This window comes from Argentina silus (assembly GCF_951799395.1).
Source record: "Argentina silus genome assembly, chromosome: 2".
NCBI lineage: Eukaryota > Metazoa > Chordata > Actinopteri > Argentiniformes > Argentinidae > Argentina > Argentina silus.
The window spans coordinates 496,171-515,812 of record NC_139656.1 but is presented as its reverse complement, the minus strand read 5'-3'; the positions used below and the strand labels follow the sequence as shown (position 1 = coordinate 515,812).

Sequence of the window (19,642 nt, the reverse complement as noted above, 5' to 3'; positions counted from 1 at the left end):
GGTCGATATTAACATCTCTTCAGTTCACAGTGGAACACGTTTAACCCTGGCGATTGAGACATCTCTTTCATTGTGTGCGGTACAATTCAATAGGTTGTCTAAGTTGTTCCTGACTCACGTCATTCTTGTACCATCTAAATGTACCTGTGTTAAGTGGGAACAGCGTAGCCTTGGTTATAGCAGTCTGCTGTGAATGTGTCGCCCCTTTCTCTTCAGTCCCTGGAATGCTCATATTCAGAGTGAGGTGAGTACAATCTAAAGTAACATCAAAATACCATGGCCTGTAGTTGCATAGCAGGGCATACAAATATATGGAGATGCTTCAGAGGGCAAGAACGACATGTTGGGTGAATTCATCTTTAAGTCTTTTTAAGAGTCTCCTAAGTGATGTGACCATGCGCAATAAACAGCCTCAAATGCCTTATTCAAACACAGCTCCTTCCCGTAACAATGTTCCTCTTCCACTCACTTCGTCTATTGATCTTTTTTTTCTCTCCCACATTCACAAACAGTGAAACAGAGATTGTGGCTGCCAAACAGTAGCTTGTGTGAGCACCCCAGTGCAGAGTAACCTCAGCGTCAGTGAGTGGGCAGAGGGGAGCGAGTTAGGAGGGGCCAACTACATGGATCCCTCCCCTCCATCTAACCAACCCACTCACCCCCTCCCTCCCTCCCTACCCGCCTGAAATGGACAGCACATTCCAGGCTAATTATGCATTTGGCGTCAGGGTTTCTATAAAACTGTGTGAGGCAAAAGGGGCCCTCATGAAACCCCAGCTCCCAAAGAGAGAGGGAGAGAGATAGAGGGGGGGGGGGGGGGGGGGGGACAGAGGGCAGACGTAGTGAGTGAGGTAATGTAGAAAGGATAGAGTGTGGACTAGTTTTGGGCCTGACCCCTCTCCTCATTCCCAGGGCTACAGAGCTCATCAAGCCATCTGTATCCGAGTCCCCCACCACCAGTAAACACTACTGTCATCAAAAATCACATCAGCAGGCAAACTCAGTCAGAGAGAAGTAAGTAAAATACTGATTTGAGACACACGCCCGACTCAAACATCAATGAATAAGTTTGGTACAGTACTTTACACAGGGGACAGGGTTTTTCAATTGGTAATGTATCTCATGCACGCATGTATCTCAGTTCAGGAAAAGGCTCTTTGTGATTACTCTGTCTGGACCCATTTGTCTGAGTAAGATAAACCACTGATCGCTGAGTACAGCTCGCTAAAAAGTGATAACTACAGTCAAGAAGGCAAGGAGTAAGTTTCAATTGATTTGTTAATTCAGTTGCGGGCCAAATTCTTTTTCTTTCTTTTTCTTTTTTTAAATAAAGATTTATTGCACATCATAAAAGTGACCACAGACGATGAGATTCCTTCTGAGCTTTTACAGCCATGTCTGACTAGTCTTATTTCACACAAGAGGGATAAAAAGATAGTGAACATAAGTTACGCTTAGTAGGCCCGCGTCTTACAGCATTTAACTGTGCGGGGAGACAAGAGGTTCCAGCTGTGATCATTCAGCACAGCTCACACCCTCTGACAGACTGATCCAGACTGAAGCTTGTTGCCTCTAAAAAGAATTTGGCCCAAAATACTGCAAGGTCCCAAATGTGATGCGAAAACGCATAAATATCAAGCTTTCCTTTGCAATTATGAAATCCCAGGGAAAAAGGCAAAGACGCTCGGGCTAAATTTGGACGGGGACATGCAAATGTCTGCCTTGTTGTGTGCCGTGTTTACAAGCTTGTTGGGGTTTGAAGTGGCATGGATCTGACTGGGGAATCGACTGGGGATATGGATGTGTGTGTGGTGGTGGTGGAGAGGGGGATATGGATGTGTGTGTGGTGGTGGTGGAAAGGGGGAGTTGCGGGGTGGCAGAGCTAGTCTGCAGAGGCTCAGTTCTTCTTTAATTTCTGCATTAAGGAGTTTTCTATATTTAGTCCTGAGTGCAGGCTCCTGCTTTTTCACTGATATGTGGAAGAGCTAGTCAGGAACTTGCCTGTTATAGCATGGATGATTCATACTCAGGTGCCTTGAGAACCCTCTGTATCTAAAGTCCTGCTGTACAAACATGTGACTACAGGGGCTATGCCAGGTGGAGCTTAAATGGCCTCAATGTTAAATGTTGAAATATATATCTTACTTGTGTGGCTTTAGATCAAACCCCAAGGCAATACTCTGGTCTAGGTTCAAGAGCACTAGAAAATACCTCTATAGACGACACATATCAAATTCTTCACTTATCTCGATGCAACGCCCCCATGTCTATGGCAACAGAGGGTTAAAAATAACACTGGGGAGCCAAAGCCCAGCTTGTGTCTGCCACATCGTAAATATCAAACCGATATGCTTACAGCCAACAGCAGGCCGGCACAAGTTTAGGGCACTGAGGAGCTCAAATCTCTGTTGCGTGGTCATGGGCGACATTGCTTCCTTCACTAATCTCCATATGTTGACGCGAAAAATGCGGGACCACACACAGGCCCAAATACCTCTGAGCAGAGCATCTCACCTGCAGTTGGCCACCTTCCAACCGAGCAGAATCAACACAGGTAGTATGCTGAGGGGCCGCCTCCCGCTAGGGGTCCTTTTGAATTGGCTGAGAACCTATGCTAATGGACGTCAGAGTGGTGGAAAGAAAGAGCCCAGAGTCTGAAAAGGGTAAGAGCTCCAGACAAGCTACTTCTCTTGAGCACAGTCGGGGTACAATCACAAACACTTGGCTCCCGCTAAGGCAAACCAGTCTATCTGCCACACTCCTCCTACAATGTCATGTAGGGTGCTGTACTCCAGGCCTATGGAGTATGGTGCTTCCATGTTCGCCTTCAACATAGAGAAGTTAACCAATTCTGGAAGGATAATGGCATAAAATGGTGCTAGTACTTTCCATCCTAAAGTGGAGTTGAAAACAAGTGGAAAAACCGTAAAAGCATTGAACAGGCCTTTATACAGATTTTACAACATAGGCCTATGTCTTAAGATGGATCATTTCAGTCAAGCACTTAAAATAGCATAACATCAAAAACCATCTTATGAAATTTTGCAGATGAAAGCCTTGGGGGGGGGGGAAATCATAATATATTGAATAACCATTTGTCAATTCATCACTCTTCCGGAGGTTGAGCATAGTTACTTGTTAGGATCGGAGTTTGACGATCTGACTTCGGCCTTCTGAGGCCTTGTCTTGAGGCTGACATGAAACAGGGGGAGAGACTCATGTTGGGACACAGGCATCTTTCTCGCCACACGGAACGTAAACAGCCAAAATCAAACTTAATCAGGAGAATGAGGGACTGTGGGTGCCCTTTCAACTACAAAGGCATCCCCGTAATGGTGCCGTTTCAAAGTTTCACACTGAGCTGCCTACTACTGTAAGCAGCATAGAGAACATGTCCCAAAAAAGCCCCGACAAGAAACCCTTTTATTCCAAGCTTCATCAAAGGGCCGACCACAGAGACGCAGGCTCCCGTGGGCTGTCTGCCTGAGATGAGCAGGGAAATATTGAAAGTCACCACATCTGAGAGAGATCGGCTTTTGGGGGGGTAGAGTATGGAGTAATGTGTGTGTGTGTGTGTGTGTGTGTGCGTGTGCGTGTATGTGTGTGTGTGTGTGTGTGTGTGTCTGGGGCTCTGGCTCCATGCTTTGCTCAATCATTAGGTCTAGTGTGTGTGTGTGTGTGTGTGTGTGTGTGTGTGTGCGTGTGTGTGTCTGTGTCTGTGTGGACACACAGCATCTCCCTGTTCTGACCCCTGGAGATTTATGTCCTAATTGGAGCAGTATTTGTCGAATGACCTGAGACAATTATACAGGACAAGAAAACAGGGGGTATAGTCATTTGAGTAGAACCGTTTCACCGGGGCTCAGTCCAGCACTGTGCCTAAGCCACATACTGTACAGCAGGTGGTCTTTCAGGAAAAGAGTGTATGAGTCCAAACGCAATATTAAAATTGATCCTTGTAACTCATTCAATGCTAGGAACATTCATAAAAGCTGTAGACTGCATTCCAGTGATTTTGGAAATAGGCTAACTAACCCTCTTCATTATGAAGAGGGTTAGGAACATGCAGCCTATGCAGTCTACAGCTTTTATGAATGTCCATAGCATTGAATGATCCGTTAATGGAAACCAGCAGTTCCATTGTTTGCTATCATGGCTCCGAAACAGAAAACCTATTTCTGTCAAGCCACTGAAGGTTAGTCTTCTAGCTTTAATGTGATTCCCATGTGGAGTGCACCAATATGAAAAGGCTATAAAAAAGATAAACAATGTACTGGTTTATTACTTGTAACATGTACATGTGGTATCACTATCGACTCCAATCAAAGGGGGTAGTGATGAAAAGGCCACGCTGCAGTGTCTGACAAGCCTGAGCTCATCCTGTCAGAAAGACTCACCCATGGCAATACTGCAGCACAGTAAATAAGTTGTCATCAATAATGGAGGTGGAATTTTTTAAGTCCACCACTGCTCAATCCTCTCTCTCTCCTCTCTGCTGAGCAGCGGTCTTGACTAATATCATCTGATGGGTCTTACCATGATTATTGCAGGGCTCTTAACACAACCCAACATGATGCATACTTTATGCAAGAGCTATGTATGGCTGTCAAGTCTCACTCTGGGTGGGGAGGGAGGAGGTACACTCTCCGTACAGACTGAGGGGTGAGCCGGCATATTCTCTGGATATTAGCCTATTGCATTTAATGTCTTTAAATGGATGCCAAACATAATCATAATCCACTTGTGTTCTGGGAAGCATACTGATAAATAACCTTTGTTTAGAAATTCATAAAATAGTCGTCAAGGTTGTGACTGGATTCATGGTTCCTATCTCTAAAAAAGTACTGTCCTGAGACAGTAAAGCTTTATTTTACAGCCCTGGTTCAGCTGGTATTTACCCAGTATTTACTAAGACACTGTAAAAAGGGTAGCAAGGGGTAGGCCACTTTCTGGTAGTTACATAAGTAAATCCTGCACAACTGGTACTACCTTGTACTAAATGGTACATAGCGGTGCTTGTGTCAGTGAATGTAACAGAAACAGTGTTATTGATATGCAGTCAAGTAATACCGTACCAGGGTGTCAAATAAAGGGCAACCTCACATCATATCATGCAGAGTTTGTTTCAATGTGAATGAGTGATAGAATAAGATTACAATTCTATCAATATAGCCTCCATCGATATAGTAAAAATTTAATTAATAAGGACTTTTTTTCTAAACAGTTGAAGTCTACCATTCAATGAAAAAACTATCTGGATGAACAAAGCAAGGATGCAAAGCAAGGATGTCCCACTCAGGATGTCCTAGTGGTAGATGAAAAAGTGGGTAAACCCAATATGCTGTAGGTAAAGCCTAATGCAAAATATACTTAACAGTTTGGTAAATCCTTTTCACAGAAATAAAAAAAGTGGGTAAACTGAATTAATTTGTGCATACCCTCCACTACATCACTATACCCACTTCGATACAAAATATCACAGGCATCACATTGGTGGCGCCAAAGACCCCCGTAAGAATGATAATCTATAATCAAATCATTAAACAGACTTGCTTTCAGATAAACATTTTTAGGGGCAAAGGCACAATACCAATCCATTCCCAAAATCCCCGAACCAGCTCAATCCAGATTAACAGCGTGAACAATATCCGACGAGGAAAGATCATAACCAGTCAAACATACACACACGTTGTCCAGTCCTTTAAAACAAAAACAAACAAAGAATATTTCAAGTAACGGTGGCATAACGTCGCACCGGGTACAGTAGCAGGGAGAACCTGTTTCTGTGGTTGAAGAAGGAGAGATCAACCTGTTCCCTGGCCGTAAGCTTGGCTATGGCGGACACACGGTGGCATAGGAAAACAATGGTCGAGAACAAACAGCATAGGCAGGAGTAACACTAAAACATATCGGCACCTTTTCAATAGCCTTCACTGTAATGTTCAACAGAATATGGTCCAAAGCACGGCATGCATTGGCTATTTGTCCCCTCTGATGTGCAAAGCCCGTGAGACTGTACTGAGTGCCGTGTTCATTTGAAACGCATTCCTTTGATAGTAGCCGCCTGAATCGATATTTCTCACCATATCCATTTGGAGGGAGGGGGGAAGGACTTTCGGGCATGCATATCCTAAAATTCACGCAAACACGAATCCACTAAATTATACTTGAATTCGTTATAGTGCTATATGGTTGATGTTTGCTAATAAACGGGAATAGGAAGTGCCACAAGCGCGAGAAGACAAAAAGAAAAAAAGTAATCCAATATCGGCTTCAATGTACAACAGAATGATATGACTTTACCCTCATGCAAATCCTATTCCAAATGTTACACAGATAGGCCTATGTACAATAGCAATAAACAAATATTATTTCTTTCAGTCCAATTAATTGCGATTATTTCAATAACATTCACATATCGATGGTTATCCATTAACGACCTAACAAATCAATACGTACATGTGTGCAACTAATCTCTCAAACAAATAAAAGAATGAAACGGTGTACATGAATCGATTAAATTTGCCTAATATGCAAAAATCCCAATCCCAAATGCTAGATTATTCAACGGACAACTGCAATTTCACAATAGCTTTCTTCAGATACCATAAAATAAAACGAAATGGCAAACGCGATTTTTTTCACTTTGTGTTCCTAGGTTCAGTTTTAAGTTGTAGGCTATGGCTCCCTGACATAATTACAAACTATAAAAACAAACATATCGAATCATTGAACCTAGAGTGGTTCGTGCACTTGCATAATGCGTTGAGGTCTGCATGAAAACGAATATAAGCATAGAACTGACCTGCAGGAATAACTGATAATAAATAGCTAAATCACGCAAACTTGAACTTGGAGGTGACACGCAAATCACTATTTCCTAAGCATAAAAAGATTCACGCTTCCGATAGGCTTGCTATTAAAAGGATATATTTTCAACCGTAAAATATATCCGTAACACTAAAGCTAAATGTTAAAACAGAGGAACTTTCATCATTATAATGTTTTGTAATTAAAATGCTGATTTACCTACAGAAGTGCAACACACTTCCCTCATGATCGAGGCTATTATAGAGAAGCAATACATTTAGAATAGCTGTTGTGAAAAGCATGCGGTCAAAACATTTAGTATTTTTCCTTCTTCAATACATTATTTACCAATTTAAAAACATTTAAAAGATAACATAAATAAGTCACCTAACTCTTCAGCACCCAACTCGTTTCAGCACCACAGCGCCACCCGCGAGGGCTCGAGACAACAAACGCACTTATTTTCTTTAACAAAATTATTCTTAACGCATCAAGACCATCAACAACCTCCTCTAAAAAGTCTTAAGTTGACCGTTTCGCAACAGAATACTCTCTGATAGGTGCCGCATCGCCTTTGGTACCCGAATTGCCATAGTGACCGCTTCCCCGCGGCCATGATGTCTGATCGATGGGAATTGAACAAAGAGGATCAATTTCCGATCAACGAGAGAGCCGCTTTAATCAATGGGAGAAGAGAGCTCCAAAAGCGGCCACAAACACCGGCAAAGAGCGGCTCAAGACCGAAGCCACAACTCGACAACGGTTGACCACATATCAGGCTTCAAGAAATCATAGCAACTTTAAGGAAAAAGGCTGACCTGCAGCTGCTGTAAATCAAAGCGCTTCCAATATTGAAACATCGATCCCGCATTGGCCGCCATCTTGAGACATATTGAGACGGAGTGAGAGGCTGATAGAGAGAGAGCGAGGGGCTGGAGTTCAGTAGAAAGGAGGGGGAGCGCCCGCAAAACACGGAGCGGAGCCATTGAACAGGGCCATCGCTTATTGAACACGGGCGCGGAATGGAGTTATTGAACAGGAACCTGTGATATTGAATAGGGCCGCGGAATAGAATTATTGAACGGGAGTTGGCAATTGCTTTAACTGCTAAAACATGGGATGGAGTTTCCACGTAGAGCGAGAACGATGCAGTAAGATTTGTTGTTGAGTGTGCAATTGGGAAATGTTACTTAATTTTCGAAATATTGGCAATATTACAATTTCATACAGCCTGTATATTCCGCGTGAAAAACATTATTGCTTTCATGTTTGACATAGACCTAGATTATTTCTGTCATTGTTTCTGTTATTTTGTGTAGTATTATCGCTATATACATTTATTGATTGTTTATTGAATCCATCTTATCTTTCTATGACCTAATGTTTTGTTTAGTCAGGCCACAAATTCTTTGACAATACGATTTCTGATTTATAATGATGTTGTTGTCTTTTGTATTTTTTCATGAAAATAAATCCCACTTTTAGACTTTTGTCAGCTTTGGTCGGCTTAAGTTCCGTTTTTACTGTCTGAAAATGACAGTTTCCAATCAATCGACATGCAGTTTTACAGTAGGGGTGTCTTGTTTAAGTAACTGACGAAATGAAGAGGCCGAATTGATAATAAATACTAAATCTGAGTCTTGTAAAATTAATGGGGAAAACATTTGATGTTAGATATATGTATGTGTATCACATTAAACAGGATTAGATATGTTTCCCTAGAATAAATATGGCTAGATGTAGGCTGTAGTATAGTGTTTGTAGCCTATTTATTTTCGATTCTTTCTTTCACATTTGAGCATGAGCATTTCTCATTTAATTACTGGATACAGTGTGTAATGTGCACGCAAACTGTATGTATATCTCAAAATGTTGGTTTATTACATTGCATCCTAGGCCGAAGTCATTTTATATCAATACCCGTTTCAGCAATGTGCTTGACTTTGAACTTTAACTTGGGAGAATAGCGCCCCTGTAGGTTTGAAAATAGAAAAGCAATCTCCGGCATATTTTTCAATCACTAATCTGTTTCAATATATTTGACTGTATTTTCGATTAAAACGTTTGATTCTTTTGCGCTTAATCAGAAATATTTTCAATGTGATATTGAAGGTTGCATGGATAGACCTAAAGGTGTTTATGGATATATTTTCAATGCATATTTTCATTTTCATGAATATCTTTGAAAAATAAAATAAAAAGTCACTACAATACATTTATCAATAACTTTCTTGTATTTCTGTTAACAATTTTAGCCTACATGAAGACATGTTGATATTGGTGGTTTTCAGTATGAGCGTTTTCAATAAAATGATGAATGCAATCACAGTAATTAAAACGTTAAAAAGTGTTTACTGCTGCATTATGGACAGAATGATTTATTTACTTTTATATTGCGGGCCAAAATATAATGTTATTGTGTATTTTCTTGATGTAGCCTAAATAATACATAAATACAGTATAAAGTTAACCATACAAATTAACCCAACTTTTTTTATAGACTATTTTCATGCCATTGTAAAATAATGTTTCAGTGATATGCTGAGAAGTCTGGTGCATTGGCAGATAACTGACTATATTAGCATCATAGCCTGTTTCTGGCAGCTCTGACACTAAAATCTGTTTTTTTAGCAACTCAGTGGGAGGAAAAGTTGTTGAAAAGTTAGTTGGGGAACTTAGCCACAAGAGCCACCAGACTTTCAACACTGAAATAACCCTAACCCGATCTCTGTATGTAAGCTCACTTCCTAAGTGGGAAAATGTATATTCTCAGAGTCTGTCATTTGATGCATGTATACATTTAACATCCCCCATAAGACCAGGCGCACCAGTGGAATGCAGACTGACTAGTCTGTTCTCCTAAACATATGGAATTTATAATCCTACCGTCAGACAGACATTATGTTATCTAATGAATCATTTTAAGAAGCAAAAAGTACAAAAAAGCCTTTAGGTGAAACATCTGTGGATTCTATTAAAACCTACAAGTGGGGTTTGGTCTGCTTGATAACATAGGCTGCCACGTTATGTAACTGATGAACTGATGTACTCTTGTAACAAGTTGACCACAGTATCTCATTTCAAAATCCATAGAATTTAGTTATCTTGCGCGAGAGAAAACTATACTGTCAACTCAAGTCAATTATTCCAAGTGTGTTCAATCCTCCTGAAACCCTTCATAAAACATCTATCAGGTCGTTCATGGCCACGATTTCTGTTCATGAGTGACTTTTTCCCCCTTCACACACATATGTTTCCTGTCAGTTAATGCCAGTTCTGGGTGGGGTTCACACAGTGATTAGACATCAAACCTGAAAGACAGGGGCAGCTTGTCCTTTCAACAACAGCCTTCAGAACCATGAAGGAGACAGACACCTCTGCTTAGTTGTACACTTTACAAATGTATCTCTCATCTGTTACTCTCTCTCTTTAAAGCATAAGTATTTTGCACCTCATAGTCAGATCGTTCCTTACCCTAGTATATGGGCCAGGATAAACTGTAATCCATGCTTCAGATTAGTTTAAAGAGCCATTACTAACTTCAGCTAACTTTAGCCACTGCTAACAAAAAATAATGGGAGTGATAGCTTGACCAAGTTTCACATTTGTGGACAAATCATCCCCAATTAACATCAAACCAAGTCTTTGAATTGATTTGGTGATGCAATTTGAAACGTGGTTAAACTGCATCACCCAAATTGTTTTGTTTTTCTTCCTTGAAGGACTTAATCCACTGACATTCTCAAGTCAAATTAACCTAAATAAGAAATCTATAAGTTACAGCACTGAATGGAAGAAGGATGAGTTTCAATTAAGATCGATGTGTGCAGAAGGTTAAGCGTTTAACAAGCCAGGACTGTCCTATCAGCGCACAAAAGCTTCAAAGGAGAGAAATGACAGTAATCAAAGGCAGATCCTAGAGAAAATGTGCTGAAAGTACTTGAGTGTTAAATGCACAGTATCACTTTCCCCCCCACACACACACAGGATTTATTCAAATTACTATGTTAGTCAGCCTCTCCACCTCTCTCATTTGTCTCTCTCTATTTCTCCTCTCTTTCTCTCTTTCTGTCTCTTTATGTCAGCCTTATCTTTCTCTTCATCTCCTCTCACTCTCTCTCTTCCTCTCCTTTCCCACCTCTCTCCTTCTCTCTCTCTCTCTCTGACACATGCTAAACACTGAGTGAGTCTTGGAGATTCGTGGCGCCGTCAATCCTAGCCTCATCACGGTGGACCATTTAAAGGTAATCATGCATGTGAGTGCGTCTGTATCACAAGGACCAGCCTCTCTCTCTCTCTCTCTCCCTCTCTCTCTCTCTCCCTCTCTCTCTCTCTCTCTCTCTCTCTCTCTCTCTCTCTCTCTCTCTCTCTTTCTCTCTCAGGGCTCCAGGAGCCTTAACAAGGGGGCCCATCACCGTGACGATTGTGTTTGCGCTGGGGAAGATGGGAACTGAAGAGATATGGATGGGTGAGCTTGATGAAGGAGTGTTCCCCCACGTCTCCTGTCAGGGAAGAAAAAGAGGGAGGGAGTGAAGGAGAGAAGTAGGTGGGGGGGGGGGAGGGGTGTTCAGGGCTTTCTGGTGATTAATTATGTTTGGGTTTCACCAATTAAAATGGAAAATTACACTTAATCAACCTGCCACACACAGGGTTGCAGTGAAGGATTGTACCAACGTTGGCTGAACGTGTACAAGAGGGCCAACATTAGTCACCTGCACATTAAAAGGGTGTACACACAATCACCACAGGATCACATTTTTGGACGACTGAATTCCTATTGCCAATCCAAATGAAACTACAGTCAAAAAACGGTTGGGTGGAAAGATACAAATGATGCTCTAGGCTAATTCAGACAAAGCACACTGCTACTGTACCGTAGGCAAATGAGAAACAACAATAGCAGTGAGATGCTGAATGAACACAGGCCATGAGGGAACAGAGAAGGAGCAGAGGCTTCTTGGTCCCATCTCTCCTGAGCTCCAACAGTCACTGTACCTCCCTCATGTGAGCATCATCACACACGCCGCATGCATATACGCGCACACACACACACACACACACACACACACACACACACACACACGTCATGCATTTGCAATGGGGAGGGGGAAATGGTAACCTCAGAAGGAGACAGGCAAAGCCAAGGCAGAGAAGGAGAAGAGAGAGGGGGGGGTCTATAGCACAGACAAAGGGAGAGAAGGACAGAGAGGGGTAGACAGAGCGAGAGAATGAGAGGAAGAGAAAAACAGAGAGGTATTAAAGCCCAGACAGAGGGAGAGGGGATCCATAGTACACAAAAGCCCAGCACATGCTGCGCTACACTGTACTCTGCTGAGCTGAGGTGGGGATTGGGAGTTGATGAGGGCCCCTGTAGACGCCTGCGGCTCTGCGCTCCTCCCCTCTCCTCAGTGAGGGGGCTCAGGGACCACTCAGCCCAGCGCCTCCAGTCCCACTGGCAATTTGTTTTTCTAACTCACCAGAGCCCCATACAACCGCTATACCGCTGCTGCCCCCACTGTCTCTCTCTCTTTCTCACTCCCTCACCCTTCTCACTTCCTACTCTCTCTCCACCTCCCTCTCTCCCTCGCCGTCTCCCTCCTTCTCTGTCTTCCCCCTCTCTTTCTTTTCTCTCTCGGTTTCTTCCACTATCTATCTCTCTTTCTCTTGCTCCCTGCCTCCCCCTCTTTCTCTCTCTATCAGACAGGGCCCTCTGGGGAGCCCAATTAGGGCTGTCTCCCCCACACGCAAATCTACCCAGGACTCCCCACTTCTCCTCGTCTTTTTTTAATCAAATAAGGTTCCTCTAGAGGCTAGTCCTCGTTTTAAGGAGACGGCATGCTGGATTAAATTTTAATTAAGGAAATGCTAGCCTTTTAGAAGACATCGGAAATGAATGGAGTTGGGAGGCAAGGAAAGCCACCCAGCAAGCATTGTTGGGTGCTTGTGTGTGTGTGTGTGTGTGTGTGTGTGTGTGTGTGTGTGTGTGTGTGTGTGTGTGTGTGTGTGTGTGTGTGTGTGTGTGTGTGTGTGTGTACTGTAATACAGATTGCAGTGTAGATATTGGCCAGACTAGAGATTCAGCATTACAATATTATTGATAGATCATCAGTCTATTGTCTTGAATATCATATATTCATTTTGGAATATGTGGAGAGAATAGCTGTTCTATTTTGACTGCATAATCAGGTTTTTATCATCAAAATGTGCCAACAGATAAAGGAATCTGAAGGAAGTGGAGGTTCATCCACACCTGGTCAGGTTTTCACTGAAATGTCACTGGCCTCAAGTATGACCAGTGTCTTTCTTTGGGTTATAATACATCGCCATCTATTGGCAACAGTGAGAAATTGCAATGAAGCTGAGGTACATTTCCATCTTTGTAAATGAACTAAACTACTTCACAACATCACACAACACCTTGTGTCCTCTATCCTATCCTCTCCTCCAGACATGAGGAAGCAAGGAAAGAGGACGCGAGGAAGCGAGGAAAGAGGACACAAGGAAGCGATAAAAGAGGACACGCGGAAACGAGGAAAGAGGACATGAGGAAGCGAGGGAAAAGGACACAAGGAAGAGAGGGAACACTTTTGAGATCGGACCATGGAACAGGCAGTGATCAAGCAGCATCAGTTCAATCAGCAGGGGGCGCTGAGGGTCCATGACTAACTGATTGGTCTTTAATGACTTGAGCTGACTAAAGCCCTGTGACAACAGAGTGAACCTAAGGTGGATCAGCTGCTGTATCCTTTTGGACTCTCAGGGCATTACAAAAGACAACACACTCACTGCATAGTCAAACAGAGGGGCTTACTCGAGGGTATACATAACTGATTTTGTGGAACATCTTCTACTGACATCATCATTTGCACAACAGTTGCACATTCCGTTATGATTTGGCCCACCACGAAGAGACAGGTTACGTGTCTTTGACATTGAGATCCCTGACCCACTCAGATCCATGTGTTGCTTTCGCTGGCACATAATAGGAAATCATGCAGCTACTTGACTGATTGATGAAGACTACAGGCTTTTTGGCACAGAGTGCCAAACCAATCCTTGACTCCTACCACTAGGCCCTTGTTGACTCATTCTTAGTAGATCTGAAAAGATAGGATAGGTGTTAGCAAAGACTTCCCCAGCCCATGTGACCTGCATGTCTTGAATGGTACTGCTCAGATCCTTGAGGTGTCATGAACTCATTTTGGAATTCATCTTGGAGTATATATTTTGACTGCCGAGTCAGGGATAGAGGTGAGGGATTGTTTTGGAACTGGGCCTCTATAACCAACAAGAGGACATTACTGTTGATTGACAGGTGCGGTGGGTGTGGCCCTGAAGTCAGTAAGGATAGGCAACTAGTGATTGACAGGTCTAGTGGCAATGGGTGGGGGTGGGTGGGTTCTAGAAGTGAGTGATTGACAGTGTTGGCCAGTTTTTATGCATCGGTCACATACCTGGAAGGAGCCCAAGCTGTCTGTGTTATTGGAGGAATATAATGCCAAGGCAAGGTTGACCTTGACTTCTCAATGCTCCATACGCATGTAGCAGCACCCAACATGGACACAACAATAACCCCCCCCCCCACCCTCACACAATGACATGGGGCTACAATAGAATAGAAAATTCTCTGAGGCGAAGAACAAATGTTATGGTATGCATACACGCAAACACACTGACAGGCATGCTCACAGGCATGCTCTTGCACACACACACACACACACACACACACACGCACGCATCACTCAGTTAAACAGGCCTTCCCATACCCAAGGTTGGTTAGCTGTGGAGATGAGTTACTGCTATCTGACAGAACACTGGTCACCTGTTTTCCAGAAATCAGATAAATAAAGCCTTACACGCACATCAGTCCATATCTGTACAATATGGTGTTTGACTGATTCAAGTCTGAAGCTGCCAACAGTGACATATTGTGTTCCCAAAATACTCTTTCAAAAACAAATGCAGAGCACAAAGAAGGCAAGAATCTCTTTTGTGCTACGCTGAGTGCAAGTGACTTGAGCAATGTCAAAGCTGCAACCCTTTAGCGATTGTGGAATCAATGGTTCAACCAGCATAGGGGTTGTTGAAAATGTTCAAATGTGAGACAACACAAAGGTTTAGTGTTCAACAAAGCCTGTGCATAACCTCAGTGCCAAGTGCCAATCTGGTCATAATGTCCAACAACACAGTCCGTTTATACCCATAATACCCCACTCCAATTACAGAAAATCCCCACCAACTGTTCAAAGCATCTCTTTCCACTGCAAACAAGACAAGGGCATCAATTCATTACTTTGGTAATTTCATCGGCTGAGATGTTGCATCAGTGCTCTGCCTAACTACAGGACCTGTGAAGTCTCAAGTATTGACACACTCACAACTACCTATAACTCTTGTGGAGGAGGCCGGATTTGACCGTCTGACCATGGCCAATAGTCCTTAGATAGGATGTCACGCAGACAGTTCAGAACAGCCACCCTGTATGTGTCAATCACAATGGGTGGCTGTGGGAGGTGACAGTCCTCTATATGGCTGGCATGCCTTGGGTGGTGACCCCCTCCTTTGTCTAAACATAGAGCAGGTGGGCGAGAGGGCCAACTGTCTCTCTATATAACTGGAAAGGGTCGATTGTTTGGCTTTAGTTTGTGCACAGAGACGTGTTAAGAAGCTCCTCACAATGGTAAGGGTTGACCTCTCGCCTCCTTTTGTCTGTCCTCATCTTGGCATGCGTACGTGTCACTTTGGTGTCTAGGATGCTGAGAATCTACTTCTGTGGTTATTTCAGAAACAGACATTTATTCTTTATTCTAAGGCATTTATTCTGATGTTGTATACAGTGAGGTAATGTATCTGTCGATCAGTCTCATATCTACAAGACAAACTGTGGTGAATGGTACCCTTCAACTGTGATCATTAGGGATCATGATAGCAAAATTAGCATCTATATGACAGTGTCTGTTATATATCTTCACTATTGGTCGCATCATTGATATCGTTTATCATTTCTCTGTGCCGTCAGTGTTAAAGGCTACAACTGACTTGATCTGTTGCATTAGATTGCATTATTTAAATAATCTGTGCAATTTATTATTCATCATATACCCAACATAATGACCATCTCCTGATTATCCTCCCCTTGTCTCTCAGGCACCCAAGAAGGCAAAGAAGAAGGCAGCTGATGCCAACTCCAATGTGTTCAGCATGTTTGAACAGGCACAGATCCAGGAGTTCAAGGAGGTGGGCATTGCTTTGTTGTTTTCTTCCTTCACTGCGACTGCTTGTTTTCTTTCTTTCCGCGAGCACTGCGACTGCTTGTGGCACTTATTTTTATAGAAAGTCTTACTTGTGATGACTATGTATAGTTGATTCACTTGTTTTGGACAAATGTGCTTATTGTAAGTCGCTCTGGATAAGACTAAAATGTTAAATGTAAATGTAATTGTAAGGTGCTTCATTTACCATATCAATCGCTCACCAGACCAGTGGTCATCAACTCTGGTCCTGGAGACTTACTGGGTGTGCCAGTTTCTGTTGGGCCCAGCCCTAACACGCCTGATTTAACTAACCAAGGTCCTGATGGGCAGGACTTTAGCTGAATGAAGTGTGTCAGAGCTAGGCTTGAACACAACCCTGCACACCTTGCAGGACCAAGGTTGATGAACATAGTAGTAGACTATGGAGTACTGACACCTCAGAAATGTCATCACAGAACCAGTAGGCTACAGTATATAATGTATATAATGCAAACCTGTATTTCTCCCTCAGGCTTTCACCATTATGGACCAGAACAGAGATGGCTTCATTGACAAGAGTGACCTGAGGGACACCTTCTGTGCTCTGGGTGAGCTAGCGAGTGTGACTAGGCTAACTCCTCTTGGGATATCCTAAAAGGCTTAATGTGAAAACAGCTTAACGAGGCAAAAAAATATTTAACTTTGACAAAAATTGTTTTATATTCCCACATCTAGGGCCCCAGAGGACTTAGCCATGGTAAAAAGGAAAATTACATTTACATCTCTTTGATTTGTTTAGGGTTAGGGTTAGGCCCCCCCTCGACATAGGATCAGCTAAAGTTTCCCAAATCTAGGATGAAAAAACGAAACTCACCTTAGATCAGTGTCCAGGTTTAACAGGTGAGGATGTCTTGCATCTAGCAACAGTCCAGTGCAGTATTCATCTAATCAGGTGTCCATGATGACAGGAACTGACCAATCGCAGGGACTCTGAACACTACTAGCTGCTGACAGTGTTGACTCTTTTAAGACCTTGCTAAAAACCTACCTGTTCAGGCAGGCTTTTAATGTATGTTATGTATGTTCTGTGACTGTTCTCCTATATATTTATTTTCATATGTTTTGGTGCTTTGAGTCCATGAGAAAGTGCCATACAAATATAATGTAGTATTATTAATATTATTACTGCTTTTCCTCACTACAATGTGTCTGGGCAGGCCGCCTCAACGTGGGGAATGATGAGCTGGATGAGATGCTGAAGGAGGCGTCTGGCCCCATCAACTTCACTATCTTCCTGTCCATGTTTGGCGAGAAGCTGAAAGGTCCGGCAGCAGCAACACTACATAGCTGAAATAGGGCTGGATCACAATAGCACTTTGCTTTCTGTTCACTTCCGTTTCATTCATACTATGCCAACAGTTATTTACGTCAGAAGTGAGCAATCATAGCATGAACTGAAGATACACTTTTTCTTCTCATCACCATGAATGAGATGGTTATCACTGGGAAAATCACATCCCAATTTTTGGAGTCACATAAAATAGATTAAGGGTGCTACCCAAGTTACAGTATCTGATAGCTGTTTGCTTTAGACCAACTGCATTTCTGAAACATCTCTCCTCTCTTAGGTACCGACCCTGAGGAAACTATTCTTAACGCTTTCAAAATCTTCGACCCTGAGGCACAGGGTGTTCTCAAAGGAGAGGAGTAAGGATTCTTAAATCAGCCTTTTACAAACTCAATCCTGCTTCACAACAGTTACCTATGGCAATCTTATCACACCCAGTACATTACGTAATAAATCTATTAGTCACCCTATATTATCTACTGTTATTCATCGTAATACATGAGGCATGAAAATAGATACCTTGTAAAGTTATTTTCTGTGAATCTAGTGAACCACTTATCTGTTCATCTGTCCTATCAATTTGTTTTCAAGTCATTGAACAAGACTGTATAACAACATTTTTGCAAAAATGGAAAGAAAAAGTTCCTGTCATGTTTGATGTATGTAACATCTCATCATTTCCATCTCCAGAATCAAATATCATCTCATGTCTCAGGCGGACAAGTTCACAGAGGCTGAGGTAATGCACTTCTCCCAGGTTTCTGAGGGTTGCTGGGATTTAGTTTGGAATAAGGCCTGGGCTCATCGTTCATTTCCTGTCACAGTCCCATCCATCACAGTGGAGCGTTTCATACACCACATCTCTAACCCGCTTATCACTGACCTTGCAGCCCCACCAGAGCATAGTAAAACTGTGGAAGAAACGTTTCACTCTGACCATCTGTAGCTTGTAAAAGAGATCCTACCCTGATTCAAAGGGTTAGGGTTAGGGTTAGATGCCATATCCGCTTACAGTGAGCTAATATAGTACAGCACCAGAATGGAAGAAAAAAATATTAATTTGACAAATGCAGATATTTCATATTATGTATTGTAAAATGCCTGCTTCATGATACGTTTGCAAAAAACAACCATGAGAGAAGATTTGGACAGCCCCTCTGTATTCACATGTTTAAATTGCACTAAGCAATGTGTTATTGTTGTTGTTATTTAGGGTTGTTATTTAGTCTATCTAATGGGTAAAAACAGTGAACAACCAGCTGGCCTTGTCTGACCTTATTCTGACCTTTAACCTTGTAGGTCACTGATATGTTCACAAACTTCCCCCTGGACGTCGCCGGCAACTTGGACTACAAGAACCTGTGCTATGTCATCACCCACGGAGAGGACAAGGAGGCGGAATAAAGGAGCCAATGACAATCCCTCAATCACCCATCAATCCCCTCAGACTGCACATCACACCTCCACCTTACACCCCACATCCCAACAATAAAAATATTCAGAAAAGTCTATGTGTGTAAATGGAGTCATCTGTGTACATCTACCGTATAATTGTGTAGGGTCTTTACATCTGAAACACATGCAATCTTCATGTGCCACAGCAGTAGTAGTAGTAGTACAGTAGTAGTAGTAGTAGTAGTAGCCGTAGTAGTAGTACAGTAGTAGTAGTGGTAGTAGTAGTGCAGTCAGCAGTCTTTGTCACAGAGTATCCACCTTAAATATCCTCCATGTTGAGACAGCTTGCAGTAAAAAACATTTTTATTCATGATAAGTACACTTGACACTAATGACATTTTTTGTGATTCAAAGATTTGATACAATTTGCAGATGCATCTAAACCTCAAGGGAGAAAATAGCAAGATGGGTTAATCTATGTGTCCCAATATACATTTGGAATATATTCCATATTTACAATTGATACATTTCAATCAATATACTAGACTGGAGACATATCAATGGTGCATAATGAAAAATAAAACCATCAAGAAATTTAGAACAAATTAAAAATTAGAACAAAAAGTACATGTATATGTATCAAAAGATTCAACAACAAAGTTGAAAAGCAAAGATGTTGAATGTTTAGATAAGAACACAAAATAAAAAGGCGAAACTCTTTCCGACTTACAGTCTTATAAGCAGTGGTGTTTTTAATATACAATTATTTAATAGCAATTGGTACTTTTTGGAATATGTTACAATGAGTAACAAACTAACTGAGATGCAATGATTAGTTAATAATCATGTAACACTG

At 42.2% G+C, this 19,642-nt stretch overlaps 2 protein-coding genes across 2 annotated transcripts in view; one reads left to right on the top strand and one right to left on the bottom strand.

The window, feature by feature from the left end:
- The window catches only part of cux1a (cut-like homeobox 1a), a 153,463-nt gene extending 145,260 nt beyond the window's left edge, over positions 1-8,203 (bottom strand). Inside the window, exon 1 of the mRNA XM_083693742.1 lies at positions 7,629-8,203. Within this exon, the coding sequence (XP_083549868.1) occupies positions 7,629-7,796 (168 nt within the window). The 5' untranslated portion in view covers positions 7,797-8,203. The remainder of the gene's footprint in view (positions 1-7,628) is intronic.
- Positions 8,204-15,466: 7,263 nt separating this feature from the next.
- myl10 (myosin, light chain 10, regulatory) lies at positions 15,467-18,859 on the top strand. The gene is made up of 7 exons (XM_083665524.1): positions 15,467-15,490; positions 15,958-16,047; positions 16,576-16,651; positions 17,261-17,365; positions 17,672-17,750; positions 18,082-18,130; positions 18,691-18,859. Exons 1-7 carry the CDS (start codon positions 15,488-15,490, stop codon positions 18,793-18,795), a joined length of 507 nt encoding a protein of 168 aa, XP_083521650.1. The 5' UTR covers positions 15,467-15,487; the 3' UTR covers positions 18,796-18,859.
- The last annotated feature ends 783 nt before the right edge of the window (positions 18,860-19,642 follow it).

Excerpts from the sequence above, each read along its gene's own strand:
- myl10 (XM_083665524.1), top strand. Across the intron at positions 16,652-17,260 it reads GGACACCTTCTGTGCTCTGG|GCCGCCTCAACGTGGGGAAT; the intron begins GTGAGCTAGCGA and ends GTGTCTGGGCAG. Across the intron at positions 17,366-17,671 it reads GTTTGGCGAGAAGCTGAAAG|GTACCGACCCTGAGGAAACT; the intron begins GTCCGGCAGCAG and ends CTCCTCTCTTAG.